This window comes from Rhincodon typus, chromosome 1 (genome assembly GCF_021869965.1).
Source record: "Rhincodon typus isolate 14 chromosome 1, sRhiTyp1.1, whole genome shotgun sequence".
Classification (NCBI taxonomy): domain Eukaryota; kingdom Metazoa; phylum Chordata; class Chondrichthyes; order Orectolobiformes; family Rhincodontidae; genus Rhincodon; species Rhincodon typus.
The window spans coordinates 115,947,507-115,972,121 of NC_063332.1; the positions used below are offsets into that span (position 1 = coordinate 115,947,507).

The window sequence follows — 24,615 nt, forward strand, 5'->3', positions numbered from 1 at the left end:
ATTTTAGAAGGGAGTTAACCATCAGTTGTTTTGGATCTGGAATCACGTGGAGGCAAAGGGACATTATTGAACCAGATCAGTTTTTCATGATAATCAATGGTGATTTATGATACTATTACTAAGACTAAATTTACTAATTGAATTCAAATTCCACAGGCTGCCATGGTGAAATTTGAACTCAGATCCCAGAGCATTAATGAGGCCTCTGGCAATATTACCACATCACCAGCACTTGCACAGGCTTAAACAACGAACAAAAGCGGGTCTGGCAGCCTCTGTGAAGGAAAAAACAGAGTTAATGTTTCGGGTCCGGTAACCCTTCCTCAGAACTGATGGTGGCTAGGAAAACATCAGTTTATATGCAGAAAAAAGGGAGGGGAATGGGGTAGGAAGTAAACGATAGGATAGAGCCTAAAGAGAGAGAAGGGCAGTTGGATAGACAAAGGAGTTGTTAACGATCAGGCTGGGAGGGTGAATAGCTGTTAATGGGGACTATTAGTGACTAACGATAGGTAGTGTGTAATGGCAGGCTATGTAGTAATAAGGCCTGGTGTGTGGGGTAGGGGGCTGAGACATGGGAGGGTTTAGGCCCTAAAATTATTGAACTCAATATTGAGTCTGGAGGGCTGTAGGGTCCCCAAGCGGAAAATGAGGTGTTGTTCTTCCAGCTTGCGCTGAGCTTCACTGGAACACTGCAGCAAGCCAGAGACAGAGATGTCGGCCAGGGAACAGGGTGGCGTGTTAAAGTGACAGGCAACAGGTAGTTCAGGATCTTTTCTGCAAGTCCTGCTAAGCAGTCACCCAGTCTACGCTTAGTTTCCCCAATGTCGAGGAGACCATATTGTGAGCAGCGAATGCAGTAGACTAGATTCTGGGAAGTGCAGGTGAAGTGTTGCTTCACCTGGAAGGTATGTTTAGGCCTTGGATACTGGGGAGGGAGGAGGTAAATGGGCAGGTGTTGCACCTTTGCCGGTTACAGGGGAAGGTGCCGTAGGGCTGTGAGGAGGTGTTGGGGGTGAAGGAAGTGTGGACCAGGGTGTCCCAGAGGGAACGGTCCCTGCGGAAGGTGGACAAGGGAGGGGAGGGGAATATGTGTCTGGTGGTGGCATCTTGCTGGAGGTGGTGGAAATGGCATTTGATGATCTTCTGGATGTGGATGCTGGTGGGATAGTAGGTAAGGACAAGGAGAACCCTATCGCTATTGTGGGAGGGAAGAGAAGGGGTGAGGGCGGAAGTGTGGGAGATGGGTCGGACCTGGTTGAGGGCCCTGTCGACAACGGAGCCAGGAAATCCTTGGTTGACGAAGAAGGTAGACATTTCAGAGGCTCCCTTGTCGAAGTTAGCCTCATCTGAACATATACAACAGAGACAGAGGAACTGAGAGAACGGGATGGAGTCTTTACAGGAAGTGGGCTGTGAGGATGTATAGCCCAGGAATCGTTGGGAGTCAGTGGGTTTGTAATGGATATTACTGACCAGTCTATCCCCAGAACAGGAAACAGACATGTTGAGGAAGGGAAGGGAAGAGAGTCAGAGATAGAAAGTGAGGGCAGGGTGGAAATCAGAGGTGAAATTGATGAAGTTTTCCAATTCCAGACGAGAGAGGGAAGCAGCACCGATGATATCATTGATGTATCGGAGAAAGAGTTGTAGGTGGGGGCCGGAATAGGACTGGAACAAGGAATGTTCCACCCGCCCGATGAAGAGACAGGCATAACTAGGGCCCATGTGGGTACCCATGGCAACCCCTCTTACCTGAAGAAAATTAGAGGAGTTGAAAGAGAAGTTGTTGAGGGTGAGGACGAGCTCGGCCAAGCGGAGGAGGGTGGTGGTGGGTGGGAATGGTTCAGGTCTTTGCTCCAGGAAGAAGCGGAGAGCCCCAAGACCCTCCTGGCGTGGAATGGACGTGTAAAGGGATTGCACATCCATGGTAAAGAGGAGGCGGCTGGAACAGGCAAACTGGAATTTTTGCAACTAGCGTAAGGTGTCAGAGGACGTACTTGGGCAGGGATTGGACCAGGGGGGAGAAGACGGAGTCAAGGTAGGAAGAGATGAGTTCTGTGGGGCAGGAGCAGGCTGAAACAATGGTTCGGCCCGGACAGTCCTGTTGGTGGATGTTTGGGAGGAGGTATAAGTGAGCTGTGCGGGGCTGGGGTATTATCAGCTTGCACAGGCTTCCTAGGAATCTGGAACAAGAGGCAGGAGCTGCCAGTACTGCCAGAAGTGGCTGTTTTCACACTCCGTACAGGCTAGGAGGAGAAGGACTACTCAACACTACTTCAGTCCCCTCAAAGGCCTACTCTCACCCAGCTGCAATCTCTAGCCTGCCGTATGACTGACTTCAGTCACTCACTGCCACAATAGCTGACCTCACTCCCACCCACCCACCTCCGCAAGTGAGTCCAACCCCACTCCTGATTAATGACCTCTGATAACATCACTCTCTCCTCTACAAGGGACCTCACTCACCCTCCCTGTTGAAGATCACACTCACCCTCCTGATGGACTTTATTTCCCTTACTACTTGACAACTTTGTGGCATTGTGTTAGAAGTATGCTGCCACTATTTTTCTTTCTTTGACTACATCTAAAGGCCTATTTGGTTTACAGTGATAAAGGAACAGCCACTAATGTGTTTTAACAGGAAGAGATTCTTGTCTTAATAAGGTATAAATCATTGCATGAAAAAATAATTCTGTGTAAGTTATATTATCAACATAAACTTTGATTTGAAAACTGCGAGGAGACTTGTGCATATATGTGTGCACTCCTTGACATACTAAGATGTTCTACACTTTACCCACCCAAACCAGAATGACCTCATCAGATTGGGTACATAGGAACATAGGGACAGAAGTAGGCCCATTCAGCCCTTCAAGCCTGTTCCATCATTCAATGAGATCATGGCAATCTGTGGCCTAACTTCATATATCTGCCTTTGGCCCATATCCCTTAATACCTTTGCTTAACAAAAATATAGCCGTCTCAGATTTAAAAACTGATCCAGCAACTCTGCCACTTCTGGAAGAGAGTTCCAAATATCGGCCACCCTTTGTGTGTAGAAGTGCTCCCTAACATCTCTCCTGAACAATCTAGCCCTAATTATCAGACTATGCCCCCTCATTCTAGAATTCCCAACTATTGAAAGTGGATTATTTTTTATCACATTTCCTGTTCCTAGCTTTCTCTGTTAATATCTTGAAGACTTTCATCATATCACCAGTTAACCTTCTAAATTCTAGAGAAAACATCTAATTTGTATAATCTCTCGTCAGAATTTAACCTCTGAAGTCCAGATATCATTCTTGTAAGCCTACGCTGCAGACCCTCCAAGATCAATGTATCCTTCCTAAGGTGTGGTGCCTTGATCTGCTCAGTGTTCCAAGTAGGGTCTAACTTCTGCATCCTTGTTTTCCAGTACTCTAGATATAAAGGCCAGCATTCTGTGAGATTTATTAACTATTTTCTGTTCGCAACTATTTAAAAATTTATGCACTTGAACACCAAAGTCTCTTTGGACATACACTGTATTTAACTTCATATTATCTAGAAAGTACCGTGATATATCCTTTCTCAATCCAAAATGGATAACCTCACACTTGCTTACATTGAACTCCACCTGCCACAGCTCTACCCATTCACTTAGTCCGTCAATATAGCTTTCTAATTTTATGCTGTCGTCTACACTGCCTACAATGCCACCTAATTGCATGTCATCAGCAAATGTGAATACATGACGTTCTATGATATTATTCAAGCCATTAATAAATAAGAATGTGAATATTTGAGGCCCTAACACAGATCGTTGTGGGACACCACTAGTCATATCCTGCCAACGCGAGTACCTACCCATTGTGCCTACTTTCTGTCACCTGCCACTCAGATTGAGCTGAATGCAGACTCTAACATTAACTCTTTCAGAACCATTATTATATGTAACATTTGCACCATAGCTCTTCTCCTGTACATTCAGGTACGTATTTACATATACCGCTACTATGACTTCCCTAACTTTGCAAATTCAGGCAGTCTAGAGGTTTCACAATTCTACCAGAACATGTTCTTTTCAGACTTGGAACATTGTTAGGTCTTTGGCTGTTGACAACTGTTGACTTTGATTCTAATCATAGCCTCATATGGTCCATAAACTGTCTCTGCACTAGACGACATTCTGTTCCTTAGATGTCCTTCAAATAGGATGCTTTTGCTGCTATCCCATATGGTTAGTCCATTATCTTATCTGGGAGAGCCTTAAATTTCAGAAAAACTCTTTCCTACTGAATCTAGTAGTAACTACACTCTAATCTCATGAATTTCCAATCTGAAAAAAACTGCAGCTCGGTGAAAACAAAATCCTTCTTTTTTTTGCATTATCCTGCATTTCTGAGCCAGGTAATTTCTTCTTTTTGACCATGACCTGAATCGATGGGTGTTGGTCTTGCTTCCATGGAGTCACATGCAGTTCATTTTCATTTGTGCAAGGAAATCTTTATTTTCAATCTTCTGACAGATGTGTGTCGAAGTATGTATTCTGTCTCCATCATTGAGGGACTGGTGCAGCAGACATTGTCTCCTATTCGATCATGATACTGGAGGATTGCTCTTTACTTAGAATTCTCTCTGTCACTAGTACTGATTAACACTGCTTTGGAAGGTGAAGAATCGAAGTCTTCTGCTTGAATTTCTATCATCACTTCAGCTGACATCAAATTCAAATCTGTTATAACAATTTGTTCTGCAGATGATTTTTACAACTTTGGTTAAAGTTTCCATAATGAATTCATGAATTATACTGCTTATTTTTGTTGCCAGTATTTGCTTTGGCTTGCAAATGTTGCTATTGTACTGTCACTATCTGAATGTTCATCAGTGAGGAAAAAGAGATGGAAAACATTTCCACCATTCCTGCCTTATCATGGATTTGCTTCTTACCAATCTAGCTAATCTCAACAGATTAATTTGTAATTTTGGTTACACCATGAGTAATCTTCTACCTGTTGCCCCTTACCAGATCGATGATAAAAAGTATATTCCTGGATCACTTGTTTTCTGAATTATCCACATACAGCTGACAGCATAAAAGAACCAGACAAGAGAAACAATGGACAAGATATCACTTTTAATAACATTTACTTTAACAGTCAAACCAAAATCGCAATAAATTGAATAGGAATTAACAGGCAAATTGTATTGTACAGAAACTATAAATTACATTTTAAATTGCCGATGCAACAAAGATAGAACTCACAGATTTACTGACAGAATCCCATGTGCAGTGTTAAAGACCTTTACAACTTTGGCTTCAACTCCTTTCCTTCACCCAAGATTTAATCATGATTGTCTCCAAGAACTGTTTCACTCCACCCAAGCTACAAGGATATGATTATTTGCCACAAGTCCCACGACACCAGGTTATAGTCCAACAGGTTTATTTGAAATCACAAGCTTTCAGAACACTGACGAAGGAACAGCATTCTGAAAGTTGTGATTTCAATTAAACCTATTGGATCATAACCTGGTGTAGTGTGATTTCTGACTTTGTCCACCCCAGTCCAACACCAAAACCTCCACATTCATGATTATTTGCAAAATGAGCCACTTCTGTAGAATCTCCTTCACTTGTTTTACCACAGTATTCAGGTTTCAGTCTTTTTAGTTATCTCAGCTAGCCTACAGTGTTGTCTCCCTCCTGAACAAAACTGATCTGTCAGCTTCATGATTTTCCCCAACCAGTCTTCAATTCCCTTGTGACCTAAGATCTCCTGTTGATTTCCCTGAAGTCTGAAATCATAGCCAGAAATCCCAAGTTACAATACACTTTCCCAGAAGCCTGAATTTGGTTTCTCTTCTCGTTTATAGACTGTTTCAAAAAAAAAGTACGCTTTGAACCAACAATTATGCAGACAACAACTCCCAAATATTTCCCGCTGGTTTTGGAAACTGCAGATTGCAGTACATTTTGGACAACGTTGAGCTGGGCAGACAGATAACTGTACAAATCTTACCATTGATAAACTACACAGATTATAATAGACACTATTTACAACTACAGAGTCTGTATTTCTATATAGCATTGGCACCATCACAAAATTGTAACAGACAATCTCATGGTTGACTCCACTAAATAAGATGAGCAATTTTTGGACAGTCCATCAGCAAATCTAATTGCTGCTCATTTTGATTCAACTCTGTTCCAGTAATTCCTTTTTTGCCAAGGAGATTTGAAGAATCAAGAAATTCACAGCAAGATCAACTAAAACATCAGATTAAGTCAATCCAAATGCTGCAATATTAGTGTAAATAATTGCTTGGTAATACAGAAATTAAATATTGCTAAAAAGTGACATGTAATTGAAAGTCTTGTCTTGCACTCGTCAGGACTGAAACACAAGAAAAACAGTTTTAGAAAAGAGAGAACGATGCATACAGCATGAGAAACTGTAGTCATTTGGCAGTGCCTTGACCAGAGTTGAATGGCCTGGTTTGAGTTTAACTGGTTAACAGTTCATCATGCTAACCATAGTTCTACCAACAATCACCCTCTTCACTTGCTGTAGAAATGCTTTTTTTTTCCTTTCTGATGTTTTGTTTGTTTCAGAGCTAATGAGTGTACGATGAAAAGCCTTAACACCATGTCTCTTTTTAGCAATATTTAAATATTAATATAGTCAACTGTGATGAATGAAAACTAAAATCCATTGTTAGGATGGTAAACCTTAGGCTATAATCCAATAACATCCACACTGCCATCACATACTTGGAAAACTATCCCTAGAATTAAAATGGTTTTGATCTTAAATTTCATTACGTGATGTTCCAAACTCCTACTTTGTATCAGATCAGCCACTTTTTGCCATTTCTTTGAGTGAACTGCCAATCTCTGGTCAAAGTTACATTAGGAGACATTGAGAACTCATGCAGGTTGTTGCAATATTTCATTATTAAAGTATACCTTAATCATGATAGACCAGAAAATGAGTCATGTTAACTGCAATGGGTCAAAAGGTATTTTCTTATTCCAACCTTTATTGTGTCTAAACAAGTGCAGAGTTTTAATGAGTTCTGCACTTCTGCTACAAACAGTACATAAGAATTAAAGGGAGGGATATAAAAACATTCAGAACACATATGTCAGCATAAAAACTGCTAGCAATGGCACATCAGTAGCTTTAAAAAAAGCTGGTAAATTTTAAATAGCTCTAACATGTAACTGGTAAATAAAGTAAATCTACCTTAAATAAAAGAATTCAAAGGTTAAATGCATAAAGTTAGTGATGTATTCATGAGAATTCCAGAGCTCTTAATCATGGCCTTTAACAAACAAAGTGACATGATGATTACAGAGGGTGTAGTTCACTGCGGGGCAAGTAAATTCAGCCAAGAACTAGACTGTGCAAGATAATCCTAGACCATCCCGATCCTTATCAGAAAATATTGACAGTTCCCACGATGCTGACCTCTCAGCAGTTATGTTTGCAGAGATTAAGAATTTGAATTCTCTAAAATAGACTGGTTGAAGCAGAGTCTGTAAATGTTTTCTAAGAGAATCTGATAATTGCTTCATGAAGAAGAATATTAAATGTTATGAGAAGTGTACTAGAAAATCAGATCAAACTTGGCACTTCATTGAAAAGAAAATATATTTTTGCAGATGTAATGAGCCAATAGCTCGTTTCTGTACTGTAATTAATTCTAATAAAAATGTCTTAATTAGCTCAAAGATTCATCCACAAAGGAATTGTAAATGTATTTCAGTAGTGTAGTGATTAGAAGTTACTTAATTACATGTTCTTCAAAACCCATATCTTTGTGTTTGAAATTGAAAAAGCAGACTAAAAACTTAGTATTTGAAAAAGAATAATAGACACTGTGAACCAGCCAGATTGTGCAATTCCAATTACCTCATTATAACAACTTGCACTTATCCCAAGTTTTCAATGTAATAGAACATCTTCCTAAGAGTATTGTCAAACAAAGTATAAATATTGAGTCAAAGAAGGGGATATATATGATGATGTATTAACAACAGCTTGGTCAAAGTGGTAGAAATTAATGAGTATCTTAAACAGAAATGTGGAAATACCATATAAGTTTAAGGAAGGAAATCCACAACTTAGAGCTGAGGCATTTGAAAGTGCAACAGAACAAATGTAATATATGCAGGAGGCCTGATTTGGAGGAATACTAAATTATTGGAAATCTGTAGAGCAAATGGAAACGACACAATTGGAAGGGATGGGGTCATGGAAAGATTTGTACACAAGGATGAGAATTTTTAAAGTAATCCTTTAATGGACTGGAAACCAATGTAGATTAACAAGAAAAAGATAATGAATGACTGAGACTTTGTGAGGATTGGATATAGAGACTGCAAAGGCTTAGATGAACACATGTTCATGAAAAGTAGAAGGTGGGAACCTGGTCAGGAATGAACTGAATCTCGTACAGTTCCTTCACATAATACCCTAGCTCTTATATTTACATTGTTAATATTCCTGAACATTTGTGTGGTGCTGGTGTGTGCCATCATATCTAAGGCAATTACCAAGTGTAAAAATGCAGTCCAACATTACTAGTAATCTTCAAGAATTTTGACAAACTAAGTTACTCAATAAAACTCATCTTGCATGCAATGCAAACATATTGTAATCAAAATTTTTATTTATATCGTAGGAAAAAATACACAACTTGCAGAGCCGGCAGATGTTCTGCATGGTGTCAACCACAGTGGATCTGTCACACTATCTTCATCTTTGTCCTCCTCGTTTCTCAAGTATTTTTGTTTCTGTATGTACTGAGGCAACAACAGGAGCTAGAAATATTAAAACTGGAACGAGGCGTCAGTAAACAACAAGGTAAGAATTAAAATGTTGCATCAATGTTTATATAATATGGAGAATACAAGCAATAAGTTTGAAATTTGCCCGAGAAGGCAATTTTCAACATCTATACCTTACTAATATTCTGTTTAGGGGTTTAAATATCTTCAGTACAGAGCTTCATTTAGTGTGGCCTGGGGGGGGTTGTGAGGAGTTGGTGTGGAGAGGGGGCAGGTTTCACATTGGGTCACAAGGGGGCGTAGCTGTCTGGTTGGGTGTTGCAGAGACGGGGGTCGTCAACTCGGGTCTGGTGGGGAAAAATTGAATTGGGTCAAGGGTTGTTAGTTCTGCTGGGGTTCAGGACATGATGGGGCAGGAATTTGGGGGGTGGTGTTTTGGGTTGTGTCAAGTCAGGGTGGGATGTCCCGATAGGTAGCTGCCGAGAGGATGATAAATCAGGCTGGAAAATTCTCAGATTGGGTTGTGTAGGTGGTGGAGCTGTTCAATTTAGTGGGTGCTGTTGGATCTGAGAATGTAGTTTGGGGTCATCAGATATGACCATGGTTGTGACCATGATCATCCATGATCAAATTGATTGGCCTCCTCCCACTCCTATTTTCTACATTCCTAGTTTCTATGTCAGTTCAGTGTCAGGGTTTAGTTAAGGAGTTACCCAGAGGTTGGTTAGTTTTTAAACCTCTACATTTTTCTGGCTAACTGTTAAGAATAACTAAGTCAGAATGCTCCAAAGTTTCTGACTTTAAAGGAATTTTTGTGGAGTGTTCTGAGGCAAGGGAGTTGCTCATTAGAAATAGTAGTTTCCTGGGCAATTTCATTGAAAACAGTTATACCGTGAATTCCACATGGTCCTGATGTCTAGTCTATGCTGTTCCAATGACATTCTGGTCATCAGAATATCTGGGTCCAAATCATTGAATCACTCACCTTTCCATTAAAAGCAATACAATTGCCTTTTGAATCTCTATACAAACTATATTTCACTTCAGTGATCTCCTTAATAATTTATTTTGCAATTCTTATTATTGTTTGATTAAAATAAAAACTTGACTTCTATTCATGCTATTTTTGTTTTATTTATATTTGAAAGCTTGTTTGTTATAGTTAAGGATTTTGCCAATTCAGTTAAAAATATTGAAAACTCCAATCAGATCATCCCAAATTTTCGATTCCTTCAATAAAAACAAACCCAATTTTTACACATGCCTGGTCTCTGGAAGACAATGAATTTTTTTTTTGAATTATGTTTCCTCCTTCTCATTTGTATTAAAGTGATTTAAGTTGCCTCATGCGACAACCAACAATAACAACCTGTCTCTTTCTGTCATTGCCCTGGAGTTACTGCTGACCAGAAGGTGAACAGGGCTAGCCGTAAAAATGCTGTGGAAATAAAAACAGATCAAAGGCTAAGAATTTTGCAGCAAGTAGCTCACCTCCTATATCCACAAAGCAGGTCAGGACTGTAATGGTATACTCTCCACTTGTCTGAATGACTGCAGCACCAGGAGCTCTAGGAAGCATGGCACCATTCAGGACAAAGCAGCTTGCTTGCCTCTCCCATTCACATTCCCCCCCCTTCACAGTTGATGTAGTATGTACTATCTATAAGATGCACTGCAGTAACTTATCAAAGATCCTCAACAGCAACTTCAAAACACTAATTTCCAAACTCTACCACCTAGAAGGACAGCAGATACATTGGAATACCACAATCACCACATTCCCCTCCAAGCTGCTCACTATCCTGAATTAGAAATATAGAGCCAATCCTTCACTGCCAGTGGCTCAAAATCCTGGCGCACTGTAACAGAACTATGCCCCACAGATTTCAGCGACTTAAGAAGTCAGCTTACCATCAGCTTCTCTAGAGCAATTAGAGATGTTTAGTAATTATTTGCTGAGGCAGTAACACCTACATCCAATAAAGGAATTATAAAACACACTTTCTTTGTTCTTGAAACCAAGGCAGCACATACTGTAATGTCATAATGGAAGAAGGGCTTCTTGCACCACATAATATCCCTATTTTTATACAACAACTCACTCTCTGAACCATCATGGACTTCACACAAGATATGGTGGTATGAAATGACAAGGGTCTCCAGATGGATTCTTATGGCATCTCACTCATAAATTTTAACTTGCAAAGAAATTATGACACCTTGTTTCCTATTTGTAAGATAATCTACTTTACAGTGTCACACCTTATTTTCTATTTTACTATTTCTCACTTTAGCCACTTAGTTGTATTGCACATTAGGTAATAGAAATATCACTCCTAAATTATTAAACTGTGTGGAACTGGTAAAGTTACAAATACAATGAGAAAGTACTCAACTTCCACTCTTTACAATTCTTCACCTTATACATAATCATATTTTTTTGACTAGAAACTAGAGACTTGTCTGGTATGAGGCCAGCCATGTAGCCAAATATATGTGCGTTACTACTTGCCACATGAAAATCTATCTGATAATCCAAGTATATAATTAACTGCAACTTTCAGTGCCCCATGTTAACAATGTATTTGAAGTAATTAATATATGACCTTTGTTGCTATGGAGGAGGAAAGCAAAATGGTCACACCACCTGCTTCTGTTTTGTGATAAGAAGAAACATGTTGAGTCAAGGTTTTGATTTTAAAAAAAAGGCAAATGAAGAAAATCTGTTTAATTTTGATAATGGACCTATACGGAAAGACAGTCATGATGGCTTGACATTTTTAGTCATTCCTACATTCTTATGACAGTCTGGCTTATAAATGTCATAATTTTTAACTCTTGCTCAATAAGGGAGGATATAAGGAATCAGCATTCCATGTCCCCACAGAGCACAGGGTCTGCCAGGTGTGAGCAGGGAGATATCCGAGAACTACATTCAGTAAAAGAGTCCTCTTGTTCCTTTTTACTGGATTAATCAAGGGACCTTTATTAACTTTATAGGCAAGGCAAAGAGTCTTTTATAAGACAACTTATTCAGAAAATACTATGTGAAATTGAAGGTTAAATTACAAGATGACAAAGTGAAGATTGATATCTGTAAAACCTTATTCAGTTGGAAATACCTATCTGCTTCAAAAGCGTACAACAGTACTACACTGTTAATAAATCAGGTTTGCAAGACATAATGGAGCCATGGTAACAATGCTCCCATTTACATGCAACTGGAGCTTAAACGTAAGCTGGATTCTTTGAAGGTATATAGATAGCTTTTTTCTCATTATAGTAATTCAGTTTTCTGTCCATGTTTTACCTTTGTTCCTTATTTGTTTCCTCATATTTAATGTTTCCACAGTTAAATAGGTAAGCACTTCAAGAAGCTGTGCCGACTGACCATTGTCACAATGTAATGATATTGTAGGTAGCATGGATAGGGTGAATAGCCACAGTCTTTTTCCTAGGGTGTGGGAATCCAAATCTAGAGGATATAGATTTAAGGTGAGAGGGGGAAAAATTTAAAAATTACCTGAGGCGTAATTTTCTCATGGAGACGGTGATGCGTGTATGGAATGAGCTGTGAGAGGAAATAGTGGAGATGGTTACAGTTTTAACATTTGAAAGATAGCTGGATGGATATATGAATAGGAAAGGTTTAAAGGGATATGGGCCAAATGCTGACAAATGAGACTAGGTCAGATTGGAATGTCTGGTCAGCACAGACAAGTTGGACCAAAGAATCTGTTTCTATGTTGTATGACTCCATGACTATAAAGTCATTGTATGATGTATATAACCAATATAAACAGCTTCCACATTATTACTACTATGCAGTTAACTCAAGAATTAAATAATGGATGACATTCATGTTTATTTTTGTGCTTTCTCCCAACAGCCTTACTTAGTAGCAGTGCAAATAGGAACTTTCTGTCACTATAGTACATTCCTGACCCAGTTTCTATGATTTCCAATTTTCTCTAGCACTGTTTAAGAATGCAGGTTGGTTCGGGTCATGAGCTGATATCTTGCAGTCCTGACCTATTGGGCTCCATTGATGCCCTAGTTACCCACAATCATCATGGAGTCAGGCCAGCTTTTAAAGAAATTGTGATTAATGGCACCTCAGTTATCATGGGCAATAATCTAGATGAAGGAATCTTTTGCAAGGTAAATTCAAAAGATCTTAATTGTGCCCTATTTGCTAAGCTATACAGCTTCTAGATTTTATGAGGCCATCCTGCATGTGAGATAGTTGTCCTGGGTGGTTTGCAGCTGGGATTCATTTTGTCTTACTTTCTCAACCTGTGACGTTTGTGCATGCACAGAATGCATATCTTTCTGATGACACCTCCAACTTCCACAGTCTCAGCAGTACCTCCAACACTCCCCCTCAACCACCAAAGCTTCCATTAGCCGAGCTGCAGTCCCCACCACCCTGCTCCCAAAAGCATTAGCAAGTACCAATGCCATCTCTGTTTACACAGTCTCAAAACATTGTACCTCTTGCTCACACAGTCCTTCATGCCCCGAGTGATGTTCACCTTGCTGAATGATCCTATTAGCTTGAAAAAAATATTTAGGAAAAGGGACAGAAAGCAGGACGCTACAACCCAATTAACGTGTCAAAGGGAAAATGCTGGAAACTTTTAAAGTTGTAGTATAGCGCTTACAAAATCTTAATGCTACATGGTCTTGTGAAAGGAGAGTAATGTTTGATTAGTTAGCGTGCTTTGATGAAATAATAAACAATGGGAATCTTAAATATAATGTACTTGGGTTTCCAAAAAATATTTAATAAGATGGCACATCAAAAGATGCCCCACAAAATAAACACCCATATAATAACAGGGCAACATGTAAGCATGAATCAAGGACTGGTCAACTAACAGGAAGCAGAGTAGAAATAAATGGATCATTTTCTGATTGGCAGGCCTCAACTGTTTACAAAAAATACCAAAACACTTGTATAAAGGGACTAAAAGTATGATTGCTAAATTTGCTGATGACATAAAGGTAGGTCGGAGAGTGAAGAGAACATGAAGAGTCTGCAAAAGAAAAGTTAAGTGAGTGGACAAAATGTTGGCAGATGGATTGTACTGTGAGATAACATGAAGAGAGAAGCAATATAGTACTTAAATGAAAATTGAAAAACTCTGAGATACGGGGGATCCTTGTGTCCTAGTAAATGACTCAGAAAAAGCTATTATTCAAGTATGGTAAGCAATTAGGAAGGCAATTGAAATGTTGGTAAGTGCAAAGGGGATGGAGTATAAAAATAAGGAAGGTTTATTGCTACTGCACAGTCGTGCTGAGACTACATCTGGCATGCTGCAAGAGTTGTAGCCTCCTTACTTAAGGAATGATATTATTAGAAACAGTTCAGAGATGGTTTGCTTGAATGATTTCTGGGATTAAGGGGTTATCTTATGAGAAAAGTTTAGACAGGTTGGGCATGTAACCATTGTCTTTCAGAAAAATGTGAATTGTTACTGAAACGTACAATAGCTCTTGACAGGATGAATGCTGAGAGAATGTTTCCCCTTATGGAAGAGACTAGAACTAGAGAGTATGTAGTTTAATAATAGGAGGTGTCTTATTTAAATCAGAGATGAGGAGAATTCTTTGCTGTCAGGAGTTCGTTATTTTGTTAAAAATTTTTTTGCTGGAGAGTAGTGGAAGCAGGCTCAGTGAATATTTTTTAAAATCTAGTTCTTAATTGACAAGGGAGTTAAATGTTATTGCAGGTAGACAGGAAAGTTTAGTTGAGATCACAATCCAATCCGCCACGATCTTACATGGACAAGCCTGAGGGGCTGAGTGGCCTCTTTATGCTCCAGTGTTTATTTTTGTATATTCAACAACCTGTCTTCAACTTTCAGAAAACTGTCTTCTGGTTGTCATGATAGTGTCTGCGAAGGAAAAGATAGCTCCTTGTATTTCTATGGGAATTCAAAAATATAATAGATGAATTCTAATATGTTGCAAGTACTGCATTGTGTACTGTTGTACATTATTTTCTCCACAACATGTCACCTTCCTTTCAAACAACTTGATTTGGCTTTTCATTGATTGATAGATTGTTGTCACATGTACCAAGATGCGGTGAAAAGTGTTATTTTGAATATTATACAGGCAAATCATACCTTACAAAGTGCATCAGGGTAGCAGAACAGAGTGCAGAATACAGTGTTACAGTCGCAGAGAAGATGCAGAGAGAGAGACATCAGAATTAACATTGGAGAGATCTGTTCAAAAGCCTGATAACAGTGGGAAGAAGCTGTTCTTGAAACTATTTGTATGTGTATTCAAACTTTTATATCTTCTGCCCAACAGAAGAGGGTGGAAGAGAGTATAACTGGGTGGGAAGGGTCTTTGATTGTATTGGTTGCTTTCCTGAGGCAGCAGGAAGTATAGCCGGAGTCTGTGGATGGAAGGTTGGTTTGCATGATAGTCTGGGCTGTATTCACGAATCCCTGTAATGCTTGCAGTCTTGGGAAGAGCAGTTGCCATACTACGCTGGGATGCATCCAGATAAGATGCTTTCCATGATGCATTTATAAAAATTGGTAAGAGTCCTTGTGTACATGTTGAATTTCCTTAGCCTCCTGAGGAAATAGGGATGTTGTTGTGCTTTCTTGACTATTGTGTCGACATGGGTGAACCAGGACAAATTGTTGGTGATCATCACTCCCAGGAACTTGACATTCTCTACCATCTCCACCTCAGCACCATTGATGCAGACTGGGGCGTGCCCTCCACTCCGCTTCCTGAAGTCAATGACCAGCTCCTCCATTTTGCTGACATCGATGGAGAGATTGTTGTATTTACAGCATGCTGCTAAGCACTCAGTCTCTTTCCTATATTCTGTCTCGTCGTAGTTCAAGATCCAACCTACAATGGTGGTGTCATCAGCAAACTTGTAAGTGGAGTTAGGGCGGAATTTGACTACACGATTGTGAATATATAAGGAGTATAGTAGGGGGGCTGAGTACACAGCCTTGTGGGACATCGGTGTTGAGGATAATGGTGGAGGAGGTGTTGTCATCTATTCTTACTGATTGCGGTCTATGGCTCAGGAAGTTGAGTATCCAGTTACGGAAGGTCACGGAGTTTAGAGATGAGTTTGTTTGGAATTATGGTGTTGAGGCAGAACTGTAGTCCATGAGTTTGAGCCTGACGTAGGTATCTTTGTTATCCACAAATAATGGGTGTCCATATGATTAGTCTGGATGTCAAGCTTAGTTTGATATTTTCTCTTGGTGTCTCTGATGGACTTACAAAGGTCATACCTGCATTTCCTGCATAGATCAGGATTGCCAGATTTGTAGACCTCAGACCTGCACTTCAGTGGAGAGTGAATTTCCCGGTTCATCTGTGGTTTCTGGTTGGGAACATTCGGATTAACTTCTTCGGCACACAGTCTTCTACACACTTACGAATGAAGTCTTTAACAGTCGTGGCATACTTGTTTAGGTTGGCCACTGATTTCTTGAATATGGATCAGTCCACCGACTCTAAACAGTCCCATAGAAGCCCTTCCATTGCTTCAGACCAACACTGCACTACTTTCTGTACTGGGCCCTCACGCTTCAATTTCCACCTTTAAGCTGGGAGAAGGAGCACAGCGCTTCAGTCTGATTTTCCAAAATGCTGACGGGGAATGGCATCTGTGGTTGTGTAGCAATGGTCAGACCTCTAGTAGGGCAGGAGGTTGGCCTGGTTGAAGTCACCAGCTACGAGGAACAAGGTCTCGGGGTATTCCATCTCAAGGCTGTTTGTAGCGTTGTATACTTTGTTAAGTGCACTCTTCACTTTCGCATGGGGTGGAATGTAGACCGCTTTCAGGAAAGCAGAGGTGAACTCGGGCGGCAGGTGGGAGAGACGGCACTTCACTGTGACATATTCTAGATCCAGGAAGCAGTAACTTGCAAGGGTCGCCACGTCTGAGCATCAGGAGGTGTTCATTAGGAGACAGACCCCACTGACCCTTGCCTTGCCAGAGGATGCCGATCCGTTCATTGAGTGAACAGAGAAAACCTCAGGTTGTAAGGCGCAGTCAGGTGTAGGAGTGAGCCATGTCTCTGTGAAGCAGAGCACACAATAGTCTCCCAATTCCCTTTGGAAGGTGAGTCTAGCTTTGAGTTCATCCATTTTGTTCTCAGTGGCTTGGATGTTTGCCAGGAGTATGCTGGGGGGGTGGTGGGGTGGGGTGTGGAATTGAAACCCTGAAGTCCAGCATTTCTCCCACGTTTCCTGGGTAGGTGGCTGTCCCTAGTCAATTCCGGATGTCGGTGAGGGAATTCTGCTGTTCACAGAGGTGAATGCTTCTGATGGGATCCCAGGCACCAGTCACGGCCTTGAGTTTTCCAGGAGTTCTTATCGGTTGCGGCCATTTGGTCAGGTTTCCTCCATGTCGGGTCACCATGGGGTCCAGTCTTGTTCCCATGCTGGCCTCGGTTCAGGGTTTCCACAAAGTCACTAGGTTGGGCCTACAAAAGGCCAGAAGGCCTGTGGGCATGTGTGTCCACCGTGGTCCTGGGCGCTAGTCTCATTCACAAGCACTCCACGGGGGTACTTGCAGTCGGTCCAGGCGGGTCTCCTTGATGTCAGGTCACCGTGGGGTCAGATCTAGTTCCTGAACCGACCAGTCCTTGGTTCCAAGTTTCCAAGTTTCCACCTTTCCACGAGGATGTCGGTCTTGCGGGAAGCTGGTAAGCCCTTAATTCACCTGGGCTTGCGGTTCCATCATCAGTAGTCGAGCCTTGTCCGTCGCAGAACCTTTAAACCTGAAAGTAGTTTTAAGAGTGTGTTGTTAGTAATTCTGATAGACTTAAAATTGAGGCATAGAAGAGCAAAACAATTATAAGGTCTGAAAGAATAAGATCTGTAATTGACAGCTCGCAAAATGTCGCCACACTCCAGTGCCATCTTGAAAAATGCTTTAATTTATGTTGTCATCCATTAGAAGCCATTCACCAGTTCGACAAGCAACTTTACAATGAAATGAACAAAGTGGAAGGAAATGCAAACATAAAATCCGAACCAGAGGAACCACATGACAAGGTAATTTGCAGAAACCATCTCAGTTACAAAACATTGGTTAGGCTGCTGTTGAAATGCTGTGTTCTGTTTTAGGAATCCAACTTTCAGAAAGTGTTCAAGACCGTAGTGTTCACAAGAGTTTTAATGCAATGTATGAAAGAACTGATCAAAGTTCTGCAGGGTTTTAATGGGTAGAGGAGGAAGAAAGCTATTTAATATTTAGTGCATCAGTGATTGGAGAAAATAAATTCAACTTCTGTCCTCTGTGGCATGTTATTAATGCACATTTTTGCTGCTCTACTTTTCTAACAGTCACACGAATGCTTCTGAAATCGATTCTGGTTTCATCCTTGCAGTCTCCTGGGAATTGTTATACAGTTCGTTTTTACTGACATAGATCCCATCAGGCACATCACCCATGTATATGCAACGGGGCACCTACCATGAATAAACCTCGATTTGGCAACCACCTGTTTGCTATTAAACACCAAGTTTTGAGTGAATTAGATATTTCTAAAAATGATTATCAGCAATACTAAACCTATTACTGCAGGCATTCCCTGGATCTTCCCCTCTGCTGGTTATTTGGGGAAAACCCCAGTAGAATTTCACCCCATATATTTCAGCTGCTGCTAAAAACACCGCTGTGACTCTTCATTTATTTCTGCCAACATCGACTTTGCCTCCACAAAGCTTCATGAGACAGGCACTGTGGTAAAGATGCTAGTAGAATTCAAGTTGACACTTGAATATTTACCATGCGCAAACCTTTTCTCTATCCCATCTCCTATCCTGGTCTGACTGTGCCCAATTTTGGACTGGCAAAAGGTTGTGGCTGTGAATCTTGCTGTCCAGTCTTATCTATCCTACTAGGAAGTAGAAGAGCTAAACCATGTACATGTAGTAGTACGTTATGCTTCATTGTACAATGGAGTAGTTTGATGTAGGCTTGCACCTGCATATTCTCGTATAGCGAGATCCATAAGAACATAAATCAGAGCAGGACTAGCAAATTTATCCCCTTTAAACCTGCACTGCCAATCAAAATGATCATGATTAATCTAAATCCCACTTTAAATCCCATTCCCTCTTGACTTCCTTGTACATTCAGATTCAATTGGAACATTGCATGAAGATGCAAAATGAAACTAACGAAACACTCTACAGTAGATGAGATAGCTATGTTCTACTCACCTTGTTCAGAGGTGTAAGTACACATCACTCGAGCCAGTGGAACTTAAATCTAGGCCTCCTGTAAGGATATAAGCACTGCAGCACAAGAGCCCTTTCCAATACAGGTTATAGAGTTCCTCAAACCATTCATAACAACTGGTTCTAGAGTCATACAGATGCATAGCACGGAAACAGACCCTTCAGTTCAACTAGTCCATGCCGACCAGATATCCTAAATTAATCTAGTCCTATTTGGCCCATATCCCACTAAACCCTTCCTATTCATATACCCATCCAGAAGCCTTTTAAATGCTGTAACTGTACCAGCCTCCACCACTTCCTCTGGTAGCTCATTCCATACATGCATCACCCCTGCATGAAAATGTTGCCCCTTAGGTCCCTTTTAAATCTTTCTCCTCTCAACTTAAACCTATGCCATCTAGTTTTGGACTCCCCTACTCTTGGGAAAAAGACTTGACTATTCACCCTATCCATGTCCTCATGATTTTGTAAACTTCTAGAAGGTGACTCTTCAGCCACCGACACTCCAGGGAAAATAGCCCCAGCCTATTCAGCCTCTCCCTTTAGCTTGAACATTCCAACCCTTGCGACATCCTTGTAAATCTTTTCTGAACCCTTGAGTTTCACAACATCCTTCCTATAGCAGGGAGGCCAGAATTGAATGTAATATTGCAAAAGTGGCCTAACCAATGTCCTGTACAACCGCAACATGACCCTCCCAACTCCTATTGTCAATGCACTACCCAATAAAGTCAAGCATACCAAACACCACCTTCACTATACTGTCTACTTGTAACTCCACTCCAAGGTCTCTTTGTTCGGCGACACTCCCCAGGACCTTACCATTAAGTGTATAAGTCCTGCCTTGATTTGACCTACCAAAATGCAGCCCCTCACATTTATCTAAATTAAATCCCATCTGCCACTCCTCGGCCCATCTGATCAAGATCCCATTGTACTCAATGGTAACCTTCTTTGCTGTCTGCTACACCTCCAACTTTGGTGTTATCTGCAGAGTCATAGCAGAGAACAGGTTAGTTGTCATGAATGAGCTGGAAAAAGATGAAACTAATGGTGGAATGGGGATTCATTCATCCATATATTTAATATGGTCAGCAAATGTATTTTAATCAAGTGATTCAAATACATGCAAAAATTTGTTACAGTTGCCTCTGAAAGACCTAAAGTGCTGCAAGCCCAAATCTTTTCCAAAATTCCTATTGTTCACCTCCCTGAATGAGCACGTACTTTGGTTAATTTGGAAGAAAAAATCTAACAACAAAATAGAAATAAGAAATAAAAGGCGGGGGAAACGAGAAAATTGTAAGGAAAATACAGATTCACAAGATACGAGATAATGGGAAAGAAAAGAATAATGATACATAGCTATAGAATCTTGAAATCATAGAACTTTATAGTACAGAAAGAGGCCATTCAGCACATCATATCTGTACTGGCTCCTGCCCTTTTCCGTAGCTCTCTGAATTAATCACTTTCAAATATATATCCAGCTCTCTTTTGAAACCTCCTATGGAATCCACCTCCAACACTCTCCCAGGCAGCGCATTCCAAATCCTAACAACTCTCTGAGTAAAGATCTTTTCCTTTATTTCACTCCTAGTTCTCTTGCTGACAATTTTGAAATTGTGACACCTAGTTATAAACCCAAGGCCTTCTTAACAACCATTTCAACTTGCCTGGTCACCTCAAGAGAATTATGCAGTGAATCCTCTGCTCCTGTACTCCCCTGAAAGTTGTACCATTGAGTCTGCATTGTCTGTGTTTCTTCTACCAAAATGCATTACCCTATATTTCTCTGCTTTGAAATTCATCTGCCAGTTCTCTGCCTGTTTGGCCAACTTGTCAATGTCCCTCTGAAGTCCCTCAGTGTCATCCTCACAATTCACTATTCTCCCAAGCTTAATATCATCTGCAAATTTAGAGAATTTACCCACATCACCCATCTCCAAATTATTTATATAATCAGAGAAAACAACGGAGTACAAATCCCTGGGAACACCACTTTCAATTCAGCTCCAGTCTGAGAAATGCCCATGTATACCTACCCTCTTTTTTTTATTCTTTAGCCAAATTCTAATCCATGCTGCCAAGGACCCATCAATCCCAAGCATTTCTAATTTGCTAAACAACCTACCATGTGGCACCATATCAAATAGAAATGATACATTAAGAAATTAGAGTGAAATAGAGAATTGAAACACAATTAAACTTTTAACATGGGCAACTAAATGAGAGACAAAGCATAGAGCCTATTCTTCAGAGATTGTTTTCCAAGAAGAGATGCAGGTCTAGAGTACTTTGAAACAATTAAAACATGCTACCTTGATGCAGTGAGGGGGGGAATGTGGTGGTTAACAACAGAAAGAATGTACCTTGAAATTCATTCGCTTAGAATTGCAAGAAAGTAAGTGCATCTCTTTAAATACAAATCATGGTAATAGTATCATTTCATGTAGCATAGAACTGTGCAGCACAGGAATGGTCCCTTTGACCCATGATGTTGTGTCAAACATGATGCCAAATTAAACTAATCCCTTCTGCCTGCGCTTGGTCTATATCCCTCCATTTCCTGCATATTCATGTTCTTATCTAAAATTCTCTTAAACGCCCCTATCGTATCTGCCTCCACCACTACCCCTGGTAGCGCGTCCCACGCTCCTACTACTCTGTGTAAAAGTCTTGCCCCTCACATCTTTGAACTTGTCCCCTCTCACCTTAAATACATGTCCCCTAGTTTTGGACATTTCAATTCTGGGAAAAAGTTGCTGACCGTCAACCCTATCTATGCATCTCATAATTTTATAGACTTCTATCAAGTCTCCTCTCAGCTCTCACCACTCCAGAGAAAACAACCTGAGTTTTTCTAGCCTGTCTTTATACTTCATACCCTCTAATCTAGGTGGCATTCTGGTAAACCTCTCCAAAGCCTCTGTTGGCTATACCAATGTGGTGGAAGGTGTGCAATCAGTGTAGAATGTGGGTGTACATGTAGTTTAGGTACCTTAATATGGATGCAGCACCAACATGAAGTCATAGAGTCATACAACATGGAAACAGACCCTTCGGTCCAACCAGTCCATGACAACCATATTCCCAAACTGAATTAGTCCTACCTGCCTGCACCTGGCTTATATCCCTCCAAACCTTTTCTATTCATGAACTTATCCAAATTTTTTTTTTTTTAAAAGAGTTGCAACTGTACCCGCATCCACCACTTTCTTTGGCAGTTCATTCCACACACAAACCATCCTCCGTGTAAAAAAGTTGCCCCTCATGTCCTTTTTAAATCTTTCTCCTCTCACCTCAAAAAATATGCCCCCTCATTTTGAACTCCCTCATCCTAGGGAAAAGACCCTTGTCATTCACCTTATCTATGCCCTTTGTGATTTTATAAACTTCTATAAGGTCACCCCTCAACCTCCTATACTCTAGTGAAAAAAGTCCCAACCCTTCCAGTCTATTTTTATATCTCAAACCCTCCATTTCCAGCAATATGTGAACCCTCTCCAGTTTAATAATACCCTTTAGGATGACCAGAACTGCGCACAGCAGTCCAGAAGAGGCCTCATCAATGTCCTGTACAACCTCAACCTGATGTCCCAACTCCTCTCCTCAAAGGTCTGAGCAATGAAGGCAAGCATGCTAAATGCCTTCTTAATCACCTGTCTACCTGTAATGCAAATTATGTACCTGAACTCCTAGGATTCCCTCTGTTCTACGACACTACCCAATGCCCTACCATCAATTGTATAAGCCCTGTCCTTGTACATTTTTCATCTGATGTATCTTTAGTAATTTTCAGGATGTGGCTTACACAGTTACTTGAGTTTGGTGTGTTCAGGTGATAGTACTTTCTTAATGATTTCAATGGCCATCTCTTACAGTTTGCAAAGGTATTACCCTCAGTCTCCCAAAACAAAACCTTGGCAAATGGAGAGCCAACTGAAGCACAAGTGTATAATTCACAGGAAATACAAGCTCTGGTTAAGGTATGGAGGAAAAACAAAAGCTACTGGTATAATATTAGCAAGAAAGTGGCAAATCATACTGTAATTATTATGTAAAATGAAAAAATGGCATTTCTCATTTCAAGAGTCTTTGATTTATTGCTTCCCTCGCCTTCAAGGACACCCAAATGTAGCTCATCCATGGATTTCCAGGCACCCAACTAAGACAGAGCACTACAGGCAGATTATATGAATGACTGCCTTCACCACAAATGTTCCTTTGGAATTCTGATTATTTGATGGTCCTTGATATTAGAACGTTCACTGCCTCACTGCCAGAAACTTAAAGTTGTAACTGAGACTTCTAAGAAGTACACATAAGCTGCCTTACACAAGAAAAAAGTTGTCTCAGTGTTACTTCCAATGCACTGATGAATCTTCCCTCAAGCCTTACAACTTTACAGATGATTGTGCAAAAGATGTTCCCATGTTACTCATTCATTAATTCTATTATATGGATAAGGTTAAAGTTTTTTTTTAAAGGAAAGTTTTTTTTATTTGTAAATGTGGGTGTAGTTGACTAAGCCAGCATTTATTGTCTCTTCCTAATTGACATTGACCTTTCTGAATTGTTTCAGTCCAAGTCATGTAGGTACACCCCACAGTATCTTTGAAGATGTTGTTATATATTCTGAAAGTGCCAAGATTGGAATAAGACATTCTGCACTGATGGGCTACCACTGCTGCTGTGGAGTTCCTCCACAGTATACTTGCTTTCTATCTCACCAACAGAATTCCCATCCAAAACTCAGCCTGACCGACAGACTTTAGACTGTGGGGAGCACTGCGGCAGTCTCTATAGTCTAGGAATGTATAGGTTTCCTTTGTTTTCTCCTTTTTTCCTTTTGATTCCTAGGTTTGGAGTTTAGGCACCAGGTGGCTAGAGACAGATTGAGGCCAAAATAGAGGGTCAGAGGTATATAGGGCTAAGTCTTCATGGGATGGACATAGTATCATGGGTGAGTTTGGGGAGACAGGGACTGACCATAGGTGGGATGCATCTGATCAAGGGGAAGTTTACAAAGCCAGGGGTTGGAGAGGGGAACATTGCTGCTCCTTTTGGTGTGCAATCTGTAGTAGAAAGGTACTTACACAAACATTTCCTCACCTCCCTTCAACTGCTCAGTTTCCTAACCAAACAGACGGTACTTCCCTTCTCTTGGAGCACCCTTGTCACTGAGTCATAGAGAGTGGCTTTAAGCTGCACTCCAGCAGGCGAGCACAGCTCCAGTGAAACCTGCAACACAGATAAATTCTGAGGCAGTACAGCCACAGTAAAGAATCTAAATGAACAACTCACATTTAGGTCCAGTTTGTTGCCTAACTCCTTTCAGTCTCAGTTAAAACTTAAAGTATCTGAGTTTGAAGTCACCTGGGCTGGTTTTGAGATTTTTTTTATTTTTCACATCCCACAATGTACAAATCCATCCATTTTTTGGGGGGTTAGAGTTCCCCTGTAACACACTGTGACGTGTCAGCCTGCAATCTGTGCTCAACTGCCGGAGTGCAGCTCAAACCCACTGTCTTATGACTCAGTGACAAAAGTGCTCCGAAAGAAGGGAGGAACTTTCAGTTTAC

General features: G+C 40.6%; 1 protein-coding gene across 3 annotated transcripts in view; it reads left to right on the forward strand.

The window, feature by feature from the left end:
* The window catches only part of LOC109916957, a 39,263-nt gene that overhangs the window by 1,577 nt on the left and 13,071 nt on the right, over window positions 1–24,615 (forward strand). For all 3 annotated transcript variants that reach the window (XM_048602349.1, XM_048601736.1, XM_020516713.2), the window contains exons 2-4: window positions 8,674–8,855; window positions 17,739–17,836; window positions 22,915–23,019. In XM_048602349.1, coding sequence (XP_048458306.1) covers window positions 8,674–8,855; window positions 17,739–17,836; window positions 22,915–23,019 — 385 coding nt within the window. The remainder of the gene's footprint in view (window positions 1–8,673; window positions 8,856–17,738; window positions 17,837–22,914; window positions 23,020–24,615) is intronic.